General features: G+C 45.2%; 2 protein-coding genes across 3 annotated transcripts; one reads left to right on the top strand and one right to left on the bottom strand.

Moving 5' to 3' along the window:
• Positions 1–817: 817 nt before the first annotated feature.
• On the bottom strand, positions 818–5,398 carry PNO1 (partner of NOB1 homolog). Of its 2 annotated transcripts, XM_080587103.1 has the most exons (7): positions 5,139–5,394; positions 4,901–5,050; positions 3,799–3,882; positions 3,141–3,201; positions 2,270–2,387; positions 1,691–1,761; positions 818–1,109 (listed from the first exon to the last, which is right to left on the bottom strand). In XM_080587103.1, exons 1-7 carry the CDS (start codon positions 5,298–5,300, stop codon positions 1,042–1,044), a joined length of 714 nt encoding a protein of 237 aa, XP_080443229.1. In that variant the 5' UTR covers positions 5,301–5,394; the 3' UTR covers positions 818–1,041. The 2 variants fall into 2 exon arrangements, 1 of the variants encoding a protein (XP_080443229.1); XR_013949270.1 differs by lacking the exons at positions 818–1,109; positions 1,691–1,761 and adding an exon at positions 1,769–2,057 and having other exon boundaries at positions 2,162–2,387; positions 5,139–5,398.
• A 2-nt stretch (positions 5,399–5,400) lies between these two features.
• DNAAF10 (dynein axonemal assembly factor 10) lies at positions 5,401–12,606 on the top strand. The gene is made up of 8 exons (XM_080587078.1): positions 5,401–5,626; positions 5,799–5,899; positions 7,006–7,136; positions 7,592–7,693; positions 9,008–9,123; positions 9,314–9,448; positions 10,844–10,941; positions 11,698–12,606. Exons 1-8 carry the CDS (start codon positions 5,435–5,437, stop codon positions 11,903–11,905), a joined length of 1,083 nt encoding a protein of 360 aa, XP_080443204.1. The 5' UTR covers positions 5,401–5,434; the 3' UTR covers positions 11,906–12,606.
• Positions 12,607–21,365: the final 8,759 nt, after the last annotated feature.

The raw sequence follows: 21,365 nt of genomic DNA, 5'->3' as shown, positions 1-21,365 counted from the left end.
CCTTGAGCTGTTTGAAGTGGAAGCTCTTTCTTTTCTATAGCTTGGACTTCAGAGGTAACTGATTTAGGTAACTCAGCAAGTCTTAAATCTCAGGAGCTGAAGGCTTGAATGATTTCAGCTGTAAAGATATTGCTGGGCTATAAAGTGCTGCACTGTTCATGTGGACAAAGAAATGCTTGCTCGTTAATGTTTTTGATAATCTCATTTCACTTTCTGTTTTGATTCACAGACCTAAGCTGAGTGTTATTTTGCAAGATCTGTAACAAGTTTGGCTGGTGGAAGGCAGGAGAAAAGGGCCCTTGTGTAATAAATTGACTCAGTACGGTTACTGCAGCTCCCTGTTCTGTTGCATGCAGCATTTTAAGAGGCAGGATGTCCAGCACTGACAGCTGGTGGTGCTCCAGTCCTGGGCACTGCCCAGCATCCGTACCGGGAGGTTCTCAGCCTCACTAGGCTGCCCTCGCTCATCATTTGTGAGAACAGAACAAGAATCCTGGTAGGTGCAGATTCTAGAATCAAGTGCAAATAAGCTCTTTACCTCTTAGTCTTTATACAGTTTCTTTCTGTGACAGTGTTGCAGCAGTAGCAGTCTTCAGCAGCCTGTTGCTAAACTTTGTATTAGCTGACCTTTCCTTAGGAAGATGCTGATCCATGACGTGTGGTTGTGAATGCTCAACTATGCTGATTAGTTCTGGCTCAAAACTCAAAGGCTTTCTGATGTACTGTGAACAGTTTCTTAATATGTGGATAAAGAGAGTCAGCTGTGGTTTGGTTTGAGGATAAAGTAAAGTCAGGCACTCACACTTCAGTATACCACTTTAGATACACAACTGTTTTAGAACAGCGTTTAATGGCTATTCAACACCAAGACTGTTCATATCAGATGGTGTGCCTGAAGAAAGTCAGACTGCACAAACAGTCCCTTTTCTCTTCTGGGCTTCCAAGGCTGAGCACTTCTGCAGCCCCCATGAATGCGCAGCTTGTGCATATGGTGAGCACACTTCCCAGCCCCAGTCCTTGGTAAAGCAGCTGCACTGCGCCTCAGAACCTTTCAGCTGCTCTGCTGGCCACAGCTCTGATATTGCCATAAACTTTTGATGGAGGACTTCCTGCAGAAGAAAGCACAAACTGAGTCAGCAAACATGGTAACACGTTACAGAAACAGCTCCCCTGTCAGCATGCTTTAAGTCTGCGTTAGTGGGGAGAACCTGCCCGGGGGTAAGATGGATGCTCATGGTTAGCTACTTTGTTGGTTACTGCAAGCTCTGCGTCAGTCCTGCTGGCAGCAGTTCTGCAGAGCAGCACCAAGCACTTTACTGCACTTTATGGCTGTTAAATGCTCCTTGACAGTGCGTTCAAAACAGCACTGCTCCCTGACACTGAACCCTTCAGGGAATGCACCAGCAGTAGCAAAAAGCTAAAAATCTTCCTTCTGCACCGTGCAGAGGGCTTTGGAGCCAGAAACCAAGCCCTTGGCCAAAGGAAGGGGAAGAAAACTGAGAATGAGCAGAGCTCCCCTCCCAGTATCTTCCCCTGACCCTTCTGAAGTGCAGCAGACAACTCTCAGCAAGCTCCACCCCCCAAAAGCAGGTGTGGACACACCAGGGCATAACTGGAGCCCCCCAGAAAGCAGTCTGAATCTGCAGAATCTGTTTTCCTGTAATGGAGAAGGTTAAGTAACAGGACTTACCTAAAATTAGATTGCAAATTGCTGTTCGTGCCATTTTGATGTTCTGAAAAGATCCTAAAATATGAATTTTCCTGAAAAAAAAAATTAGAGCAATGTTAATGGGGTAAAAGATTCTCCATGATTGCATAGTTAATAGCACATAGCTCAAGCAGGAGTTCAGAAGTCAGCACAGAATTCTGGATCAGTGTACTACTTACTTTTTCCACAGCCGTAATTAAACTACACCATAGAACCTGTCCTCCTCTAAATCTTCTTAGAAATAGATTTTTACAATTTGCAAGCTTAACGCTATAGCAGCTTTAGGAGAAAAAAGTGTTGCAGGGTTGGTGGGTTCAACTTCGATTACTCAGAGGAAGAAGTTCTTCAACTGTGGAAGCAATACTAGATGAGCTGGTGTCATTGTTCCCATAACAAAAGGTCAAATACTCAATTAGCATTCATTAAAAATGCTACTTAAATCATTCGTCTTACTGATTGTCTACCAAAGTTTACAGTAACTTGAACCATGGTGGTTCCTAGAAGACAAGATAGATTAGTTAAGGGAATATACTGTCTAGAAGGAAGGAAGTCAATACTTACGAGTCAGCAAGAACTATTCGTGTCCTTGTTACATTTTCTATCGTGAATTTTGTTTTTCCACCTTTCCCTGCTATTCTCCCTATTGCTCTCGACAGATGATCTCCTTTCAAAGGTTTGACTAAAATGAGAACAAAACGGTAAAACAGCAGTAGTACATATCCCTCTGTAATGCTTCCCTTATTCAAGTGACTGAAATAACTCACTTTAAGTAATACTAAGGCAATTTTACTATTGGTGAAATATTACCTATGTTCGCCTGTGTGACTAGAAGGGAAAAATCCAGTGATACGTGACCGTGAGGCCTGTCAGAGAAATCGGCAATGGAAGGCCTTCCCTGTGTTACAGGGCGATTAACGTTGAAGAAAGAAACCAAGCAAGAGCACACGATTAACGTGAGTAGAAGTGACGCAGATCAAGTTTAGATGCTGTTCTCCTTGGAGCCAGCTCCATGGAGTCCCAGTAATATGCAAAACAAACGCTTTGATGCCTACTTCCTACCTCTCTGTCATAATACTTGGAGGAACAGAGCCCATTCCAGTTTAAAAAAATAAAAAATGTATATATTCCCCAAAGCACTCCATGTGACCTTTATGTTAAAAAAAAAAATAATTCCTGTAATGAGTCACATCAGTGGACAATTTGACGAAGTGCTATACTTCTAAGGATGAAGAGTTGGAGCATTTTCTTAGGAAATCATTTAAAAAAATGACAATTCTTTCAAGCCTCCTGTACCTAGACAATAATTTCATCTACTGACATGAAGATTTTCCTGATCTGCAAGGATAAATGACACAAATGGAGCAGGGAAAGAGACAGCAAGAACTCGCAGATGGTACACACAACTACGGGAACATCAGCAGAAGCCACTTACCATCTGTAACTTCAAATGACTCTAGAAAAAGATCATCTAATCTGATGAGAGCAAGAGCATCCTAGAATATTAAGAGATTTGTTATCAGCACGAGTGCTACAGCACCACAACACAGGGCAAGCTTATGTTTTCTTTCTCAACAGATCACGTGAACAATATTTCTCCATTTGATGTCTCAAACAACAGTTGGCTAAAGCTAGATCAGCTTCTTTTCAATAGAAATAAAAAATTCTGTGTAGAGAACCCTGCAAGTGCTTAGACCCTACCACATTTACCCAGACCCACCTTTACCACCAGCGTCGGTACAAGCCTGTGACAACAACCTGACTGTTCTGTACTACAAAAGGTTTTTGTTTTCTCGAAGTAAAGTTTGAGTTTTGAACATTAATGACTACTGGCTTGGACTAAAGCAAAATGAACGCTCATATACTACTAGGTATTTCCTCCATTTCACGATTTTACTTGTGTGCTGTTTGAAGACTACCTTTTTATTCTGAATTAGCTTCAGAAATTAGCCTTCCACTTCAGTCATAATTTCAAACAAACTTGTTTATAGGAAACCACCCTGAAGATTTTCATTTCTTAATACAATTTCTGGAGAAGCCAAAGATTTCAAGCAAGTTCATCCAACCTCCCAATCCAGCTGCTAGGGACTCACCTCTACTTGGAAGCCAAGTATAAATGCTTTCACAAAATCGGCTGCTTTCGTTAGAGCACTGAGATCCTTTGTCTCCTGACAAGTCTGCAAGACACAAAGTTAAGTTTGCAAAGTAAGAACATGCAAGCAGAATTGGGACTTCAAAATTCTTAAGATAAGAAAGCTAACCATAAAAAAGACACACTGAGGTAATGCCCCTTCTATGTTGTCTGCAAAAAACAAACAAACAAACAAAAAAAAACAACAAAACCCAGACCACAGAACAGCAGAGAGAAGAGATGGACAATGGTGGGAGACAACTTGAGGCGAAGTTATTTTAAGGACAGTAGCCTTGAGATGTTTTAGCAGATTACAAAACATGGACAGGTTCAATAAAACATATGGGATAATAAAAAGATTAACAAGATATTTGAAACATGAACAAACCAACCTGGCAAAGCATCAAATTTTTTGTTTTGCTTTGTTTTTAAGTTTTAGACTTTTTTTCACCCTAGCAGAGGCAGCAGCATCTGCTGTCAGGTGGCATTCTTTCACTTCTTGTCCTAAAACTTGGCCAACGTCTTCCTCTGCCAGGGGAAAAAATTGCGTATGCATCTACATTTACAGATTCCAGCAGGGAAAAGTGAGAAAAGCGTAGTCACAAACTGGAAAAAGCAAGGCAGGATAACTCACAAAAAAACACTATTAACCTACATTCCTGTATCTTCTGTAAGAAGCCAAAGATACTGAAAGTTTTGGTGGCCCCCTCAAAAGTCAGCTGACTCCTTAGCGCCACATGTGCACTCAGCGCAATGTCTGGGAAACACACACATTGCAAATCATGTTCAGTGCCAGACTGTGACTCTTCCTTAATTTTCAAGTATATGTTCTATAAAAGTCCCCCCCAAAAAACCGCCAGCTTACACAGGCCACCTCTAGAAGAGCCTTAAGGCTTTTAAATTTTACTTGTACAAACTACTTGCTTCTAAACGAGTTTACTTTGAGCCCCGGTGCGGGTTTTCCAGCCAGGCGAAGCCGCTGAGCACCCGGAACACGCCGGGATGTCGGCGCCCACCGCCGGGCTCCGCACGGGAGCACCCCAGGACCCCCCGCACCCCCTCACCTTGATCTCCACGTTCCTCGTCTTCAGGTTAAACCGGATCTGCAGCTGCAGGTGCTCCACGACGGGCGTGAAAATCTTCATCCAGTTCTCCTTCAGCGGCGTGTACCTGTTGGCCGGCACGGCCACCTTCCGCACCTCCCCGCCGCCGACCTGTCGCGACAGAGCCGTCAGGACGCCGCGCCGGGCGCCTCAAGCCGCCCCGGGGCCGGGGCCGAGCCCGCCCCGCGTCCCCGCTCACCGCCAGGGCCTCGGCGGGCAGGGCCGGGAAGGCGGGCCTCTTGCGGGGCCGCGGCTCCGCCATCTCCTCGTCCTCCCCCTTCTTCTCCGCCTCCCGCCGCCGCCGCCGCCGCCCGGTGGCTGAGGTGAAGCCGCCCCCTCCCGCCGCCGCCTCGGTCTCCATGGCGACCGCCGTTAGCCGCGCTCGGCGCCCCGACCGCCGCAGCTCCCGCCCGCCCGCACGCGGCCGGCCGCCGGAAAGGGGCCGCGAGGGGGCCGCTTCCGCCGCGCCCGGCCCGCCCCTTCCCGCCGGGCGCTATGGCGGCGGCGGCGGGGCCGGAGCGGCCGCAGGTGGTGGCGCACGTGCAGCAGGCGCTGAGCTACACGCTGTTCGACTGCAAGTGGGTGCCGCGCAGCGCGCGCCTCCTCTGCCTGGGCAGCGCCGCGCGCGGCACCGGCGTCGTGCAGCTGTACGAGCTGCGCGCCGGGCGCCTGGAGCTGCTGCGCGAGGTGAGCGGCGGGAAGGCGGCGGGGGGGCGGCGGCGGCCGCGCCTCGGCGCTGAGGGGGCGGCGGGGGGGCGGCGGGGTCCCGGCGCCCGTTTGCCCCCTCCGGCCGCGCTCCGAGCCGGGCCGGCGGCCCCGAGGGGAGCCCGCTGAGCGCAGCGTGTCCTTTTCTCGCAAGATCGAGAAGGCCAAGCCCATAAAATGCGGGACCTTCGGCGCCGCCTCGCTGCAGCAGAGATACCTGGCGACCGGGGACTTCGGGGGGAGCCTCAACGTGTGGTAAGCGAGCCTCGTCCGCGCCGGCCGCACGGCGACCTGCCTGTTTTCCCCAAAAAACACGGGTTCTGCGCAGCGGTTCGGCCGGTGCTGCCCCTCCTGCGTTCACAAGCACCTCATCGAGGCCCTTGTCCTGTAAAAGAGGCTGCTGCGTGGGTGCACGGCCGTAAGAGGCTGCGTTCGGCCTTAGCATTATGCCTGTGCTGCGTGCATTTTATGGTCCTGATCGGTTTTCCTGGTCCCTCAGTGGTTTGTATAATAAATTTTTGTAGATAAAGTCAATCATCAATTAAGCAATAGGGTCCAAAAAGCACTTTAAAAAAATTACTATTGTATTTAATTTGCAAAAGAGCTAGCTATTGGTTCTGTTTTGATGGAATGCTGAGAATGGCGTGGATTTAGGCAGGACATCAGGAAGAGGTTCTTCACCGAGAGGGTGGTCGCGCACTGGAACAGGCTCCCCAGTGAAGCAGTCACTGCACCGAGCCTGTCTGAATTTAAGAAGCGATTGGACTGTGCACTGAGTCACACGGTCTGAACTTTTGGGCAGACCTGCGTGGTGCCGGGAGTTGGACTTCATGATCCTTAGGGGTCCCTTCCAACTCGGGATATTCTGTGATTAGTCCCTCCTTGAAAGGAGATTAAAAATACAACGTCATGAGGGATTCTCCAAGGATGAGAATCAGTGGGAAAGAGCGGCGAAACCCAGAGGTGGATGCAAACGTCCTCTGAAGGCCAGCTGTCAGAGCTAGGTGGGGATAGATGAGAGGTCGCCCTAAATGCTTACTGGAAGTAAAGCTAATGGGAGCATTTTGATCTGTAGCGTGATTTGCTTTGAGCCCAGCATAAAAACCCATTCCCGAGGGTTGCTGTGGTGAATCCGCAACTGTTTTTTACAAATGGAGAAATCCAGACCTGACCAAAAGCTTTCAGACCTGTCTAAAGAAGCAGCCAAAGGAATCAAAAAAGCGTTCATAACGTTGACACCCGTTTTTCGTTCCCAGAATTGAGCTCACATACTTTTGTGCTCATGTTTCCTCTCAATTTTTATACAGATCCTGACTGTTAAGGTAAATGCCATATTGTCTGTTCTTTTCTTTCTTGCCTAGGAATTTAGAAGCTCCTGAAATACCAGTGTACTCTGTGAAAGGTCATAAGGAAATCATAAACAGTATAGATGGTGTAGGTGGCTTAGGAATTGGGGAAGGTGCACCAGAAATTGTGACTGGCAGTCGAGATGGTGAGTTAGTGACCTCTACGAGTCTTTTCAATTATTCCAAGAAAGCAGCCTGCAAGCTGTGATGGCAGGGGACAGTCTGCCATCTGAACTAGTTACAAACCTGTTGCAACTGGTTCTTGTATGAAGTCTGTCTTTTGAATCTCGTTTGGGACAAGTGATCTCTAATTCTTTTAGAAGCTATAGAGAAGCAAAAGATACTCTTGTCGCTGAGCGTGGGACAGAAGGAATGCAAAGCAGAATAAACACAAAATACCAGCTAGAGAACATACATCCTTAGCATACTTCTCGTTTGTTTCTGTTTTGTTTCGCTTTGCTATCCACTAAACCAGTCTGGCTTTCTGGAATGTAAAAAGATGCTCCTGTGCTTTGAATGACCAGGCCGAAGAGCAAAGGCCTTTCCTGGGAAAATGAGTGCAGCGTGTCCTTAATACAAAATCCCCTCTCTTGCTTTACAGGGACTGTGAAGGTGTGGGACCCAAGGCAGAAAGACACTCCTGTGGCTAATATGGAGCCTGTTCAGGGAGAGAGCAAGAGAGACTGCTGGACAGTAGCATTTGGTAAGATACCAGATAATTACTGTTCCCCCCTCTAAAGTGACCGTGCTTTGACAATTATCAAACTATTTCAAGGTGTTATGGAATAGTTATTTGTATGGACGAGTCAGTAGCAGGTTTTATTTTTCAACATTATCAAATTACCTGTTTTTAATATGTTTTTCCAAAGATGTATGTTTTTTGATATTTGGATTTGGCCTAATTTTCTCACAGTCTTTGGTCAATCACTTCACAGGTAAGCTGTGCACACTTTATCCCTAGGTACTTTTACAGTCCTAGGTGTAGGAATTTAAAATTTTTTTGTCTAGGAATGTAAAAGCAGAGAAGCTACCTTGTCCTAATGCATTGTAACTGTTGCAGTGCTCGGAGAGCCGATCACTGGTGTAGCGTAATTCCAACTGTCAAGCATTAAGGCATTAATTTAAGAGAAAATCCTTGAAGCTAGGAGCTAATTAAAGACAGCAGAGATGCTTCGCCTGGGCTCAGCATTTTTCCTTTGAAGAGAACAAGCTGTTTGTGTAGTACACGGGCTGGTATTTCTGGATTAGCTCCATTTCTGCCTCCAGACTCAGGCAGTAAGTTTTACAAACTGCTAATAAGTACATGGGTTATAATAACAAAATTGATAGTAGGGAGATGACGTTTCTTGGCAAGAAAGTCCAGCTATAATGCTCCTTGCTATTGAGACCTTTGTCTTCTGCTTTGACTAATGGAGAGAAAAGCGGCCTCTTACTTTCTTCTGCTTGCTTTTGAGTTCCTGGTGGTTGAGCCAAGGCCAGGTCCATCCCGAGCTACGCACTGTCCACGCAGGCTAACTTCTCCCAGGCGCTGATGCGCCTCCTTGAGCCTGTCTGCTGGGAGTCAGGTTTTGGAGGCAGGCTTCTGTGGGTGTGCGTCTGAGGGCTACTGTAACACTCAGGGCCTCCCTGAATGCCGGTGTCTGCAGAAGAGTTTTGTCCCTGAAACACTTCACGCGTGAGGGGCCGTTTGGTGATCAGCTGGACTGCTCCGTGCTGTGGTGCCATTGTCCTGCCTGGGGAGTGTGGTTTACAGCAGCTGAAGCAGTCTGTGCAATTTAGGCAGTGCTTAGCAGGGGAGTAAGAATTTGTTCACGCTGTTTAAAGAAACAGACTGCCAGTTCTGAAGCTGTGCTTTCTGTACCTTTCAGGTTAGAAAACTGGCCTGCTTGTTCAATCTTACTGTTCCAATAGTAATATTTTTCTGGTGTAAATGTAGTTGAAATTGCAGACTTACGAGATCTGAAATTTATAGCCTGAGGAGGGTTTCTATATTCTAACCAATTCTGTCTGTGTCCAGGTAACGCTTACACTCAAGAGGAGCGTGTTGTTTGTGCTGGGTACGACAATGGGGACATTAAATTGTTTGACTTAAAAACCATGTCACTACGATGGGAGACCAACATTAAGAATGGGGTAAGGTACCATAAAAATAGGGTTTCGTTCCAGCTTCAGTGTATCCGTGTTTTTGGGTGATCTCGTTAAGTCCAAGTTGGTGGTGATGTTGTTGTAAAGATAACCAGAGATTTACAAATCACACAAAAAATATTATTTTTAGCAGTAGCTAACTTGAAGGCTGAATACATTTATTTTTATGCGTTTCCAGGTTTGCAGTGTGGAGTTTGACAGAAAAGATGTAAATATGAACAAGCTAGTGGCTACATCACTCGAGGGAAAATTTCACGTTTTCGATATGAGGACTCAGCACCCAACTAAAGGCTTTGCTTCTGTTTCAGAGAAGGTATGGGGAGACAGATAACTTCTTAAACAAGACAAACTTTTGCAATATATGCTCCTAAAGTTGTTGGAAGCACTGCAGGTTTAAAATTACTGTCTTTGGTAGGTGAGAGGTGCACAGGTTCCTGGGAACAAGCTGTGCAGTGGTGTGGCTGGTGTGGCCCAGGTGCAAGCAGCAAAAGGGCTCCTGTCCATCCTGCCAGTGCTCACCGAGGCGTCCTCTCTTATACCTGGATTTTGGGGGCTTCTCTTGTCTTCGGGTCCTGTTGCAGTTTCAAGTTTGTGCCCTCAGCTGCTGTGCCCCTAGTCTGGGAGTCTTGTGTAGTGGAGGAGTACATCAAAGTAGGATGAGCGTGCAGATTCAAATCTTAAATATATCCAAAAATAACGTGAGCCCACTGCAAATGCTGTTTTATCTTGCTGTCACAAGACCTCGTATGAGCCACAGAAATCATTATTTTTCTTCAGAACCAAACGTTTTCGGCTTGCTATACTGAGGGTGAGTGAAAGGAATATATAGGGGAGCCGTAGGGGCCTGGAGGCTCTTAAATATGGAGAACTTAACCACAAAAAAAAAAAATAAAATTAGTTTAAGTTCTCCAGGACTGCCTAAATTAGAAAAATCTGAATTTCAACTTAGTACCTTTAAATTCCTATTTTCCACATCACCAGGCAAAGCAGATCAGATGTTGGAAGTACTTTGATTAGATAACACAATTATCTGCTGAATTAGCGTTTGTAATAATCAAAATATAAAAGTGGAATTTCTTATCTTTCCTTAGCCGCATCTAAGTTTTTCTTTTTGGATGCTTGTAGGCAGATACGCATAAGGTTGGGCTACGAGTGTTGGGGGTTTTCTTCAGGTGATTTCTGTTGCTGTGTGATCTTCTGTGCCCCGGCTGAAATACAAATGTGAATTGTAGGTGTGTGTGTGTTGTGTGTTTGCACGGTGTTTGTAGTACATTCGCTTGCAATAATGACTTTAAGAGATGTCAGACATTGAAACTCCCCTTGTGGTGACCATGTCACTTAAGAGCCTGGGAATCAAGTAGTTCTAGAACGGTTCCAGAGGAACTGCCGCCACTTCACCTCTGTTTAGCTCTGCTCAGATGGCTCAAGAAGCTGAAGTATCCCTGGTGGCCTTGGTAGGGCCGCTGCCACCTTATCTCTGCGGAGGAATGGGGCGCGCTGGGGACCTGACTCGGCCTTTTTTGTGTGGGGACTGGCAGGAGGAGGGGAAGGGGCCTCAGAATGGACGTTCCAGTGTCCACCGTGAGAAGGATGGGGTCTTCTCGTACAAGCGACTCCTGTTTAAGAGTCTGTGTCCTTGTGAAGCTCATCTGTAAATGGCTTCTATACAATGCTGTTTTGTTTTTTTTTTATTTATTTTTTTTATTAGGCCCACAAATCTACCATATGGCAGGTTCGGCACCTACCACAGAACAGAGATATATTTATGACGAGCGGAGGAGCTGGGAGCCTTCATCTCTGGAAATAGTAAGTGATCACTCTCCAGCCTACAACGGGGAATAAGAAACCAAAACAATGTTTTTTTGTTTTAAGAAGGAACCTTCCTGAAAATGATGAGCGGGGTCCTGCTTCCAAGCTCAGAATATCCAGTTAAAATTATTGCTTACAAGTACAGTAGAAATGGTGATTTTGGTGTCAGTACTCAATCTGGAATCCTGAATTGATTCCTAAAAGAATGAGATTGACAGCAGCACAGGTGAATTTTGCCCTTGTCAATTTTCGTAACATGTTCAAGATCTAATTATATCCTCAGTTAACATGGTAATAAATGGAAGAAAATAGATTTCTTAAAGTTTTTGTATGGTTGCAGTTGCATCTTTGAAAAATATTGAAAACCTGGACTTGTAATGATTCTTGTCCTAATGTCTTATTATAGCAAAATAATTTAATCGTCCCGAATGTGAAGTAGGCGCATTAGGTTTCAGAGGGGTAGCTCTGAGATTAAATTTTCTTGCCCGTGGCAAAAGCCAAACTGTTAAAAAATAAAGGGCTATAGGAGAGACGTGCCAGGATTCAGAACTTCCTACCTCATTGTTTTGTCATGAAATATTTGCTAAGGATGTAGCATGGATATGGCTGGATATGATGGCTCATTATTTGGAAGATGTTTCTTTGCCTTATCTTGAGTACAGCCTCTTTTGTGTGGTCTTTTGCAAACAAAACGATAACAATATGTTTGTGTCGGTAAATGTTAAGTGCGTGTTTTACTTTTCTTATTGCCAGCGAGTACCCTGCTCAGCGCTCAAAGAAGGATTCTGAAGGAGCTGAGATGGGGGTGGCAGGTTCTGTCAGCCTCTTGCAGAACGTGACCCTGTCAACGCAGCCGATCTCTAGCCTAGACTGGAGCCCTGACAAGAAGGGGCTGTGTGTTTGTGGTGCCTTTGACCAAACTGTGAGGGTACTGATAGTTACCAAGCTTAACAAAGTCTGACAGGAAAACTCGTATCTCTGATGAGAAAGCAATATAGTTTGCAGTCTGTAAATATGGGAGAGAGAGACCTCCTGTTTCTAATTTAATTTCTCCCTTATTAAAACTGGATTAAAGAAATAGAAACCAGATCTTTCTATTGAAAGTTCAGATACGTGCACTTAGAGTTGTTTGGCTGATTGTGCTGTGATGACTTGAAGCGGCCTGGGCACGCAACTTTCACCTTCTGGAAATGTGAATTTACGTTAAAACAAGATGTGCCTTTGTGTTAACGCAGCCTGTAACTTCAGCGATAACTTGAAATTGCTTGTGTTCATTTTAACCGCAGCGCAAATCTGTTGGTGCTTGTTAAATGGTCTGGCTCTTCTGCATATAGTATTGTCCATATGCACTCGTGCAGTGGGAACTACTGTGTGCTCCCCATAGGAACTCTTTGTGCTTGTTAATTAGAATATTTGTTAAAGTGACTTAGAGTTCTTTAATACATGATAGAAACTATAATGAATACTAAAATATTCAGGTTTAATTGAGTAGACTTCTTATTGAAGATCGTATTGCAATTAAACTATTGAGCAAAATGCACTGTTTTACCATTTTAGTTTGGTTTTGTAACAAGTTTTTATGTTCTGTTGATTTTATATCTGTTTTTAACTTTGTATTCTACAAATAAAATTATATGGAGTGTTGTCTTGATATAAACAAAATATGTTATTCAAACATTCGGAGATGTAGGGAAGGAACAGACTTCTGTAGGTTTACAAGAACAGCCTGTAATACTTAGAAGTTCATCATTTTGCAGCAAAAGTTACTAAAACTTAACCTCCCTCTTGAAAGAAAATTTATAAGCTTGCCAAATCACTACCTTTTTTTTTTTTTTATAACATTCAGTATTTCTTCAAAACCTGCTGTGACACAGTAGCTTTGTGCTGTAGTTGCACCTGAACTCTGTAATTCCTCTTATCCACGGTGTGTTTCTGATTTTAACTGTGTATGTTGCTGCCAGCCGTTTTAACAGGCACACCCACTTAGCCTCTATCTGTGTGTGTGTGGTGGGGGGCTTCCTGATTTCAGCAAGCGTTAGTCATTTCACTGGTCGCTTTCTTTGTCTGGCCTTGTTTGTGTAAATGCAAGTTTCAGGTAAAAGTATTCAACTGTTTTTGAAAACAGACTGAGGTAAAAAAATGTAAACTTTGTCCATGCCAACAGCAAAAGAGCCCTTGTGTCCATTTGTGAAGAAGTTCAGTTTTCTCAGGCTTTGGAATGAGGAATTGCTCTCTGACAAATCCAGGTGAGCTGTCTGCTCTGCTTTTCCTGCCTGGCTTTCTGCTGACTGCTCCTGACAACTAGAGGCTGCTTGGCAGAGGGTGGAGGCACCAGGGCTGTGTCTGTGCTGGTCCTGCCACCAGCTGGTTTCCAGGCAAGACGCAGGAAGAAAAGGGAACAGCAAAATACTGAAGATTAAAGTAGAGGAAATGGCAGTGGGGGAAGCCGTGTGGAAGCCAAAGGCTGTTGAAATTGGAAAGGTGAGCCGAAGCTGACCCAAAAGGTGAGGAGCTGTGGCAGAAGGGTGACACTAAAGCCAGGATGGGGTAGTGGGAGAGATGAAAACTCACAAACCTTGCACTGTGAGGAGTGCGCAAGCTGCTGGGGGATAGCCGTGAAATCTTACAAAGCTACCTCTGTCTGGGGGGCTGGTGAGTTCACTGCTGCAGCAAGTCACATGCTAGAGGGCGAGGTTGGTCCAAATGTGCTGATGGATCCACGCTGGACCTTGCTATACTTGTATGCTTGTATGTTTTGCAAGTATTCATAATAAATTACATGTCTCACCAGCTTTCCAAAACCTAAAAACATCCCTCCCCTCCCCCCCACTAATGGCTTGGCATTGGGATAGCTAAATCACAAATTTAAGAGAAACAGGACTCGGAATTGCCAGTGCATTGTCAGTCAGCCCTGTCTTGTAGATGTGCGGCAGAAAGGGACTAGCTTTGGACTGAGAAATTTGCACTTTGTCTCTGATCTTAGAAGATTCCAGCTACATACAAGTGAGACAGAGTTCTCTTGGGTATGTTAACTGGAACAAAAGTTTACTTCTAGTAAAAGAGCAATTAGATTTGGCCAGTGGGGATCTGCCCCACCACGAAGGAGGCAGCTCGCTTGGGTTGGCAGTGGGAAGGTGCCTTGCATGGCCAGAGCTGTGGGGATGCCTAGCGAGGAAGGTTCCCTGTGCTGTGGGCAGGCACCGGAGCTGCTGAGGTTGCGTCCAGAGTTTCAGGATCCCTGAGGAGGAGCTAAGGAGGTCTGTCCATCTGTCAAAAATGCAGCTCTAACCTCTGGTGTGGCGCAGGGACACACACAGGTTTCATTCTGGCTCAGCAAGCAAGCGGCAGGTTGCGTAGCGTGAGATGTGTATTGGCCCACAAGCGCTCTTTCAAGCAATGTAGGCTAAAGATTCTGGCAGAAAGCAAAGATTTATGAGATCCAGCTGTCTTCCTGAGACTTGATGGTTTGCTTGCAAGTGTAATATTTAGCATACATTTTTTTTTTTGACACAAGTAATCCCATCTGCTTACATACATAGCATAACAGTGAGAGCGTATCCTGAAATTATTTTAAATGTTGTCCCTTTTAGTGTGCATCTTGGGTGGGAGGGATTACGGGGAACCACTGCTCTGCAATCTTGGCTGCAGATTTCTTCGAAAAGCTGGGGTCTGAACTTCAAAGAATCAGTTCAAGCACTTGAGTTAAAATGCATTGTTTAAAGATGAGCTCCATTTGCTTTGTCATGCAAATGCTTTGTACTCGCTGAAAGGTACACTGGGCAGCACAAGTTTGTGGAAAATGTTTTTTCTCTTCAGTAGCAATTCTGAGTGAAGTACAGAGTGAGGGAAGAAAAAGCTCTCAGTGTAGGTACCTGTGAGCAAAACCAAACAACTGCAAGTGCAGGACCAGGCTCTCGGTGATATTTTCTGTTACATACTTAGCCTGCAGCAGCAATTTTCCTTCCTTATACAAGCAACTTCAGGGAGAGCTCCTAGTGAGCCTAGATAACGGTAATTAAGAACAAAACCTAAAAAACACTTCTTAGTGTTCCATGGGCCTCAAAGATTAAATTTGTGCTACCTCTAGGTGCTTAATTATGGGATTCATTTTATTTGTTACTTTGAGAATGAAGGAATGGTTTTCCCTCGTGAGTAGCTTGTTTCATGGAAAAGTGACAGCCTTGCATGGTGAGAGTTTGCAAAAAACTAAGAGGAAAACGTAGACAAATGATAGTGCTGCCCCTGTTCAGGAAAGGTGAGTGGCTGTTTCTGTGTACCTAAAAAATGAAAGGTAGTGGTTGGAAGAGAAGAGCTGCTGCCAGTGCCTGTACTATGCTTCATCTCCTCAGCAGATTGAATTTCTGCTTCTCCCATGCTAAACAAGAAACTTAAGCAGACCAGGAGCTGCCCATAGCGGCCTAGCCTGTTCTATTTATAGCTCTCCCCCTCTCTTGCTGAAGACTGGCACCTTGCCTCCGCAGCCTGGAGGCTGGGGAGCTGAAGCGTGTTCTAAATAAAATCGTAACGCATCAGGGATGAAATGCACGAGTCCCCTCTGATGCAGTACCGCGGCATGCTCTGGAAAACCCCTGCTTCGTCCAGGGGCTGGGAATGGAATGTGCTGCTGAGTTGTTTGGCTTTACCATCAGCGACCACATTTACTAAGTATACCTGCTTGGCAGCTCTCTCCTGCTTCCTGTGCAAATCATCCCCATGCGCACGTGGCAGAGAAGAACCTGTTTATGGGCATGACTGCAAACAGAACATAGGTGTGTGTTACACAGTTTTTTATCAGGTGCCACCCGGATCCCTGGCTATTACAAATCAGGGGCTCTTCTTTCACATCAGTAACTTTGACTTCCATCATTCATACGGATTCTTGGAGATTACAGCCCTCCAAGCTTTCTGTGCAGGTAGCCTATGTGTGGTTTATAGCATATACTTTCTGTCACCAAAAAATAAATTAAGGCTTATCCATGCCTTGGGTTGAATTTCAAGCAAAGTAACAAAAGTGATAACTCTGTAGGGGAAGCCTCAGTACAGTGTGCTGGTGAGGGAGATGAAACATCACCTCTTGTCTCTGACTTCTCCAAAGTTCACCCGTGATATGGAAGGTATTCAAAACCAGCATCAAAAGAACCATCAGATAAAAGAAAAGGACTCTGTGAAAACTTTTGGAGCATGCCAGTATTTGAGGAGTTACCCCGATAAAGCAGCCATTGTGCTGGGTAATTCAGGACTACAGCGTGAGCAGGGGCCACTCCTAACAGGCACGTGGCAGCCCTGCCTTGGAGACCAGCTCGATTTTAAGCGGGATCGCAAGCTACGCCGGCTGCTCTCTGAGCCAGACAGCAAGCCCGTCGCTGTTAGCTGGGTACAGCTGCAGTCCCCGGAACAGATGTGTCTGCTCCAGTTTTCTCTGCCTCCAAAAGGTCTGCTTCCTGCCTGCCCGTACTCCCAGGCCCGCAGGCTGTTAGTAACTCTCTCCCCACCCTCAGTCACCATCTCTGTGCGCGGGGCTACAGAACCACACGGCGGTAACTCCAAGTTCCCCTCTCTGGGCCTGTCAGTAAGAACAGCCTGTCCGGAACGCGCACGCGGGGCTTCCCGTCCCACAACAACAGCTTCTTCCTCTCTCGTCAGCGTGCAAGAAGCCTCCCGAGGTTGCCAGCCTCTCAGGATGTTTCCTGCTCAGAACATTACACCCTGACCTTAAGCGTGGCAGTGAACCTGAATGTTTTTCATCACTATAAAAAGCCCGTCAGCAACGTAAATAAAACGAACACAGGCAAGCTCTCCCAGGTTGCTTGGGGTTTTAAGGTTATGAAACAGTGAAGACACTCTGAAGCTGGAGGACGTGTAGTTTGTAGAATGGCAGTAAGGCCCACAGTACTTTAAGTAAAGCACAGGTTCTCCGAGTCCCAGCTGCTTCCAGTTTTTCCTCTCACAGGTTGGGACTGCCTACATGAAAACCCCCCGCTAGCTATGTTTGTGTCTCAGAAAATACTTAGGACCCGATTTTTATTATTTTTGTGTGTTAAAGTTTCTATTAACACAGCATAAACGTGACTTCGTTCTCACTTTGCACAGAGTGACCACGTGTGGTGCAAAGCCTTAAATTCTTATTTGTGGATTTGCTGGGGGCTAAGGAAGCTGTGCCCTCTTACCCCCTTCCCGATGTCCTAGGGCATAACGGGACTGTGCGCCTCTCCTGCAGCTGTAGCTGTTTCTGGCTCTGATTTTGCAGGGATGTTGCTCCAGCATCTGTCCATCAGAAATATTCCAACGCTAGTGATGCGCTCTGTTTATGAGAGGCTTTTTCCCTCCTGCTCTCTTCATTTTTTTGTCTCTTGGAAGATTTCTGAAACAAAGGCAATTTTTTCCTGAGGGTTTCCAGCTTGGAGCACCACGAGGCTCAGGTTTCTAGGCAGCACTGCCGAAAAATAATAAAATGTAGGTGCAGTTAATGAAATCTGCTCAGTTCAGGTGCATCCCATGCTAAACCTTTCATTTTCTGAGTCATCAATCTTCCTGCAGAGCTGACAGAATTTCTCCTTCATGTTTCTTGCTGGTGTAGCTCGACCAGGCAGGGCTGCCTGCTCAGCAGATGTGGAGACAGACCCCTCCTGCTGCCTCGCAGAAGCGCGCAGTGGCACAGGCCTCTGGCATCTTCCTAGCCATCAGCGTTTTCCCTTCCTGACATTCACATTTTCTTCCTCACACATCTGCTGTTGCAGAACGTGTGACAAACACAAAAGCAGCCACAGCGGGTTAAACCAGAGCCTTCCAGCCCAGTGTCCTGCCTCTTCGGGGGACGTGCGCAGGTAAATAAATAGCAAGGAAAAAATCCTTTAAAATGACAACAGCAATTTGGGTCCCAATTTTGATTTACTCCTGAAATTGTCCCAGGCTTCATGCTAAAATGAAGTTGGAGAATGAAATATATGGTTCTACTGAGTTTATGCACAGAAGCTAGGAAGTGAGAATGGTGGAATGCTAATGCCTTTAGAAAAAGTATCTCAATTTCTAATACAATTTGCTTTTACAATCTTAGTGAGAGAGACAGCTATAAAAATTATAGCTTTACATACTAATTGGAAAAAATGCAATCTTGGAACAGTATCAGAACAAATACTCCACGCATGGTAGATTGCCTTCCATTTATTTCTCTGGTTTTCATATATAAATACATGTAACCTAATAGATATATCTGCATTCAGCAAATAAAGCTTTATACGTGAAGTAACCAGATACGGTACGCAGCACTTCACCACATCCTGTCATTTAATCTAGCTGGCATGAACACAAGCTCTTTTGATCTGTGCTAACTATCTTTATCTCAGCAGAGATCTCAGCCTCCCTATCTGTTATGTTCAAAAAGCTTTAATCAGAGAGTTTAAGCTAGTCTTATTGAATTATATTATTTTTCCTCCCTAAAACAAAGTTACATCAAGCTCAGTTTCCTTCTTTCCATGTACTTTTACATCTGTATTTTGATTAGAAATGTTATGTTTTCAAAAGGGAAAAGAGTCTGTGTTTAGTATGTTTAAAGCCATTCTAATCTAATTTGAGTGCAGGAAAAAAAAAAAAAAAAGACATTTCCAGAGCATTTTAACTGAAAGGTGAGTCTAAGTTCACCTGGGCCTGGAGTGCCACATACACTACCCCCAAGTCCAGCAGGCTGTATCACAACAGGGAAAAGTTTTGAGGCCACGCTTCTTTTCCATTGTCCTGTGTCACTGCTACAGTGTTTTTGTTTGGTTGTTTTTTAGCTCCTGAAGATGCGAGACATCCCTGGGGTTAGCCTCAAGACTCCTCACTAGTGATTGGGGCACAGACCTGACAGGTCCGATATCTTGGTGCATCTTCCTCAACTCGCTGTATGCCTTGTAATAAATCACTGAATTCTCTATTCCTGCCTTGCTTCCCTGCTCCCTGCATACATCTGATCTCTGCAGAACGCAGGCAGAGACGTAAATTACCATAAAAGTGCCAGTGAGCTGCCTGTAATTGCCCTTTTGCAAGTGTTTGTCTTGTGATGTGCCAGGGACACAGCAGGTACTCACCCCTCGTCCGCTGAGCAGCAAGCGCAGGCAGGCAGGTACCTGTGAGCAGATGGATGCTGATGCTTGAGCTTACTCCTGCTACACGCTCCTCTGGTAATTTGTTGGTCTGACCACTGAACAGATTGTAGAGAAACAGGCCTCAAAATCACAAAATGCCTGTCCCAGAAATTTCTTTACATGGCTGAGGCCTTCAGACACTAGTGCAGTACAAAGACCAGGATCTCCCAAACTGGTCTGCTTGCCCTGACCTGGAATTTTCAAAGATATCTTCTGCTACTCTGCTTTTTAATGACATGAGCCATAACTTTACTTCAGTTGGGAAATGGTTTGCAGGGCAGGTACCCAGGTGCAGACTAACTCATTCTTTAAATAGTTTAAATGTGATGTTGCACAGTTTTATATAGACACTCTTTTTTAAACCTAAGCTACAGACTGACCAGAGGTAGCACAACATTTCTCAGTTTAGTTTCAAAATACTGTAGCTGTATCCTCACCAAATTAAATCTCATTTTAAGTCTGAATTAGTTTGGCATTTTCAGCACAGCTAGTGAATCTCTGGAGGTTTAAGGGACTGCCAGAATAAAAGGGAATGCTCTCTGTGCTGGCGTGTACTGCCTTTCCAGTAATTGATAGAAAGGGCTTGTGGTGGACACCTGATAAAAATATCCACTTAGGCTAAATTATTTAACGAAGTATTTCTGCTGCTCTTGCTAAGAGTCATTAAAAGGCCAGAAAGAGCAGTTAGTGTCAGAAGAGGCTGGACTTGAAGACAAAGTAATACCATTCCTTTATTTTTCTTTGTTAGGATGACTGTAGATGCCTGTTGTAACTGCCCTTTGTTTCTGGTCTGTTTTTAGTATTTGAATGTTTATGCTGCCAGTGACTCATTGCCCTTTTGTTACAAGTGGCTTCTAGTGTCCTTTGGATTTACACCAGATTCTCAGAAGGATACTGACTATTTTTGTATTCATCTTGTCTTCTACATGAGCATCTTCAAATGCTGTATGAGCTTTTTCAGTGGCATTATTTTTCTGGGCCTTGGAGTTGCCACAGTTGGTTTGTACTTCAGGCTGTGGTGCTTAGCAGGACCCAGGCTTAAGTGATCAGAAGTAGAACTGTGTATTTTTGGTTGGAATGAAATTTTAAACTCATCTGTGCAAACAACTTGATTTGGACATCAGCTACACCAGCCATTTTCAAGGCACCCTGGATGGTTTTTTGTTACAGCTTTCCTGTTGCTGTGGATGCAAAGTGGGGGCTTTGTGTAACACTGCCAGGGTCCATAAAATCATCTCTCAGTCCAACAAGCAGGTCTGTGTGCAGCCTCTCTGTCTGAAGATCTCATTCCTTGTGAATATTTTCATGAACAAGGTGGTCATCCATGACCTTGCTGATCTTTCACAGTGTGCACAGCCACTGCTAATGCTGTGTTTTGTGGCGTTAGCTACAAAGGGCAGAAGGATGGTTTGCCAAAGCTGGGAATCCTGATGGTTGTGGGCAGAGCTGCACCTGGGTGGCTCTTTCGTCCTGCCCAGCCCATGGCATTGGGCCATTCCTTACTGCCTTCTGCTGTTCATCTTGTAGTGATTGGAGTTCTGTGAAGCTCTGTGCTGTCACACCGTCCCTCCTCGGGAGTATGGAGCCAGTGTCGGGATTGATATCATTTCCCAAGCTGCAATGTCATCCAGCTTTTTGTGAACAGCAAGGGTGCAGTGCTCTTTTCCGCGTGGTTGGCTGAGCTAGGGTTTTTAGTACGGATGGCCTGCCTGCCAATCCAGATTATTGAGTGATCCTGGAGGAAGGTGCTGAGAAGGGAGAGTGGGTGTAACCACCTCTCATCCACTTCAGAGTAACATGGGATGCCTCAGCTGCCCTAAGTGACTAAAAGCTGCTCCCACCTATGCAGAGCAACACTGTTACTGTTTCTGCTTTATGAGATTTTAATCATAAGGCACGTTTCAGAAGACAATAAAGTTTACAGATAATCTGGAGAATATCATTGTAGTATAATTTAATGAGATTCATTTTGCTTTCAAATACAATAATGTCCAAAGGAGGAGTAGCGTAATTAGTAAATTGTATCATTCAAACCACAGGAACACAATTGAGGACTCAACAGACATTAGAAAGAGTAGAATAGGGAGAGAATTTGGACAAAAAAAAATGAACAGATTGCAGCAGACCATTTTTTTGCACTGTTGAAGCTGACAGAATCTTAGAATTTAGCACTGGGGGTGTCCGAGGACATTAGGGCAGCTTGAACACAGTGGTCTGACATAAGGACTGTACAAAATCTGTGTTTCTCCGGAGCTCTGATTTTCACCTAAGCTGTGAAAAGCCTGCTTAATCGAATGC

The sequence above is a fragment of the Anser brachyrhynchus genome, assembly GCF_964034855.1.
Source record: "Anser brachyrhynchus genome assembly, chromosome: 3".
NCBI classification, from domain to species: domain Eukaryota; kingdom Metazoa; phylum Chordata; class Aves; order Anseriformes; family Anatidae; genus Anser; species Anser brachyrhynchus.
Note: the sequence above shows the minus strand (reverse complement) of the source record. Positions and strands in the feature narration are given on the sequence as shown.

Bases quoted from the DNA above. Each gene is read 5' to 3' on its own strand.
- PNO1 (XM_080587103.1), bottom strand. From the start codon at position 5,300: ATGGAGACCGAGGCGGCGGCGGGAGGGGGCGGCTTCACCTCAGCCACC. The intron at 3,883-4,900 runs GTGAGGGGGTGC...TGTGTCTTGCAG, and splicing joins CGAGGAACGTGGAGATCAAG to ACTTGTCAGGAGACAAAGGA. The intron at 2,388-3,140 runs GTAAGTGGCTTC...TTCTCATTTTAG, and splicing joins GTCATTTGAAGTTACAGATG to TCAAACCTTTGAAAGGAGAT.
- DNAAF10 (XM_080587078.1), top strand. From the start codon at position 5,435: ATGGCGGCGGCGGCGGGGCCGGAGCGGCCGCAGGTGGTGGCGCACGTG. The intron at 7,694-9,007 runs GTAAGATACCAG...GTCTGTGTCCAG, and splicing joins CTGCTGGACAGTAGCATTTG to GTAACGCTTACACTCAAGAG. The intron at 10,942-11,697 runs GTAAGTGATCAC...TCTTATTGCCAG, and splicing joins AGCCTTCATCTCTGGAAATA to CGAGTACCCTGCTCAGCGCT.